The sequence below is a fragment of the Monoraphidium neglectum genome (assembly GCF_000611645.1).
Source record: "Monoraphidium neglectum strain SAG 48.87 unplaced genomic scaffold scaffold04933, whole genome shotgun sequence".
Lineage (NCBI taxonomy): Eukaryota > Viridiplantae > Chlorophyta > Chlorophyceae > Sphaeropleales > Selenastraceae > Monoraphidium > Monoraphidium neglectum.
In genome coordinates this window covers 1-3,201 of record NW_014008697.1, presented here as the reverse complement: position 1 = coordinate 3,201, position 3,201 = coordinate 1, and the positions used below count along the sequence as shown (strand labels likewise).

Below are 3,201 nucleotides of genomic sequence, written 5' to 3'. Positions count from 1 at the left end.
ACCCGCCCCCCTACAAAGGTGCGCACCGTGGTGTTCAACCTGAAGGACCCCAACAACCCAGACCTCCGCGGCCGCGTCGCCGCCGGCCACGTGCCGCCGGAGGCGCTCGCCCACATGGGCGCGGAGGAGATGGCCAGCGACGCCCGCAAGGTGGCGAACGCGCAGATCCGCAAGGAGATGGCGGCAGAGCTGGTCCGGGGGCAGAGCCAGATGGCGACGACGGACCAGTTCCAGTGAGAGCGCGCGTACAGCGCACACCCGCAGGGGCAGAGGGGAGGGAGGGGCGCCCGCGGGCCGTGCGCCGGCCGATGGCGCCACCTGGGCTTTGCTTGCGTGACTCGCGCCTGCATGCCTGCTTGGGCATGCGGTGGCCAGCGACTGCGGGTTTGCGGCTTGGAGCCAGCCTGGCCCGCGGCCTGCGGGTGCGGGCCAAGGGCCGCGACGCGTTCAGCCCAGCTCTGCCCTTCGTAAGGGGGCCCTCTGCTGCGCTGCGGCCTGGCTTGGGGGGAGCTTTTTGCCCCCAACCCCACACCTGCTGCCGCACCGCACCCAAATACGCTTTAAACGCCAACCCCAGGTGTGGCAAGTGCAAGCAGCGGAAGGTCACCTATTACGTGAGTTGACACATGGTGCTGCACGGGGGCCCGCTCGGTTGGTGCCGCACAACATGGCGGCCGCCGCCCTCCTGTTCATGGCGAGGCCTGGCTTTGCGCTCCCGTGCGAGGCTCTGGCGTCCAGCGCCGCTTGCCGTGCAGCCGGCGGCTGGAGGCACGTGCCGAAGCCATTTGCGGCCGGCATTGCTGCCCTTGATTGACCTGACGCGCTTCGACTGCCCGTGCTCGCCCCCACGCAGCAACTACAAACGCGGTCGGCGGACGAGCCCATGACGAACTTTTGGTGAGAAAGGGGGGTTGTGTGACCTCGTGCACGTGTCGAATCCCTCGGCGAGTGTGGGGATGCACAGCTTTTCCCAACTGGATGCAGCAATTTCGTGTGAGGTCGGTCACCCACCTGCATCGGCCGCAAGCAGCCCACCCCTCGGATCGACATCCCCACTGCCTCTATCCGTCCCCTACAACTGCCCCCGTCAACTGCTTGTACTGCGCAGCACGTGCACCGTATGCGGCAACCGGTGGGTCTCGCGGCTTAACGGCTGCGCGGTGTCCCGCCCGCCCTGCCTGCCTATGCACCCAACGCCACTGCAAGCCGCTGTAGTGCTGAACAAGGTGGCTGCAGTACAGCAAGAGCCTGCCACTCTGCATCGACACCACCAACAATGCGACCACCAAACATGCGATGACTGACCGACTCTCCACTGGCCCTGCCCCACCCTGCGCAACTCGTGCGCTCAGCTGGAAATTTTGCTGGTGCGCCTCTGGCTGGCACGCTGGTCTCATGGACCTGCGCGGCTGCCCTGATGCCCAACGCCTCATGCGTTGCACCACCGCCATCTTAATTGCATACTGCCCATGCCGACACTCACGCGAAGCGCGTGCCCACACACACACGCACACCACATACACACATGTGTACACACATGCGCACGCATATGTTTACACACACAAACACATCTGAACCTCACCACTCCGTTGACTGCTCTCCCGCAGACACCACGCGGAGGGTCCCGCGCAAAGCAGCGGCCCCGACTGCAAGGGAACGCCAGCAGCTGTTTCCCCTTGTTTCAGCAGGCATCCCTGCGCCTGGCTGTGGCTGCGCGCCGCATACGGTGAATCAACCAATTGACACACCTGTTCACATCGACCCGACCCTTTCTGCGCTGTTGCTTGTTTGGTTGCTGAGCGGCGCGTTTCAAGAGAGGCGCAGCACTGCGCAGCGCATGCAGCGTCTAGCAGCCGGGCTTGAAGCTCGTGCCGCGGGCCTGCCCCAGTCGTGTCTTGGTGTGCGTAATCCAACTGCACCAGCCCACAATGCGGCCAGCATGCAAGGAGGATTCACGCTCCTAATTACACACGCTCGCTCTTCTTCTTGTCATCTAGCTGCGGGGCATCTGGCGTCATGCATTGTGTCAGTCAGGCAGCAATGAGTTTCGCTAAACCAGCTTTGCTTGGTGGGGAGGGGGTGAAGCAACGGCAGCGGGTCTGCCCAGGAAACAGGCTGCAGGTTTGTGGAAGGGGTAAAGACACATTCAGGGGTTGACGCGCGCCAGCGCCACCACGCCATGCGCGGCTCGCGCGTCAGAGAGACACAGCTCCAAGGCGACTGCGACAAACGCCACCGCAGCGGCTGACCGCCCAAGCGGCTGGCAGGTGATAGGGTTTTGAGGCGCCCGCCAGCACACACCCAAGCATGGCGCCCGCAAACTGATTGACAAAACGGTGGACAGAATTGCGCGCGTTCCGCGGCTAAATCAAGCGCAGGTCGCCGGCCCACAGGGGCCCGCTGCCAGGTGTACGTCAGGGACGGCCGAGGGTGGCCCAGCTGACAAGTTCCACTCATCCACAGATACACACACAGTCACACGCACACATAGTGTAAGACAATCAAGATCCAGGCAGTCAGACAGCCACCATCATCTCATCGGCTTTGGCCGTCAGCTCCCGCGCCTGCGCCTCAACGGCTGCCAGCTCAGCAGCCTGCCCCTCCGTCTGCCGCTCCGCGTCGGACAGCCACGGCCCGGCCACCTCCTCCCATATGTCGTACCACACAATCTCGCCGTACACGCGGTACCGCGCGTCCACCTGGTGACGCATGAGTGACGGGGTCACTTCTGGGGTGGCGAGCCCGCATGTGAGTCTGCTAATGGCTGCAAACGGGGACCCAGCCGCAGGCATGTGCAACCAGCATGCCAGCGCGAAGGGGGCTCCGGTGCAGGCACTGCATGCATAGACAGCGGTGACATGGCCCCAACAAGCTGGCTGTTTCGTGCCCCCTCCCTCTTGGCCTCGTGCCCACCTGCTCCAGCCGTTTGTCGTACTGCCGCTGCACGCACGCCTGCCCCTCCCTCACGCCGCGCTGCAGGTCGCGCACCGCGGCCCACAGATCAGAAAGATGCTGATGCAGCTCCTCCTGCAAACGGACACCCTCGTCCGCTCCGCCACCGACGCCGTCGACACCGCCACCGTCACCGCCACCCCCTTGGGCGCCTCGTTCGGCCCCGCTGCTGCCGGCCGCCGTCGTTTGGGGCACTGAGGGCGCGCCCTCTGTTCTGTGCGGCAGCGCGTCGCCCGCAGCCTCGAACCG

General features: G+C 64.9%; 2 protein-coding genes across 2 annotated transcripts in view; one reads left to right on the top strand and one right to left on the bottom strand.

Annotated features, from left to right (window-relative positions):
• MNEG_14988 (transcription elongation factor S-II) overlaps nt 1–237 on the top strand; it is a gene marked incomplete at both ends in the record, with an annotated part of 853 nt that extends 616 nt beyond the window's left edge. The window contains one exon of the mRNA XM_014036542.1: nt 19–237. Coding sequence (XP_013891996.1) covers nt 19–237 — 219 coding nt within the window. The remainder of the gene's footprint in view (nt 1–18) is intronic.
• Nucleotides 238–2,516: 2,279 nt separating this feature from the next.
• On the bottom strand, nt 2,517–2,699 carry MNEG_14987 (hypothetical protein; the record flags this gene model as incomplete). Its single annotated transcript, XM_014036541.1, has 1 exon — nt 2,517–2,699. A coding segment is annotated over one exon (183 nt), but the record flags the coding sequence as incomplete, so codon positions are not given.
• Nucleotides 2,700–3,201: the final 502 nt, after the last annotated feature.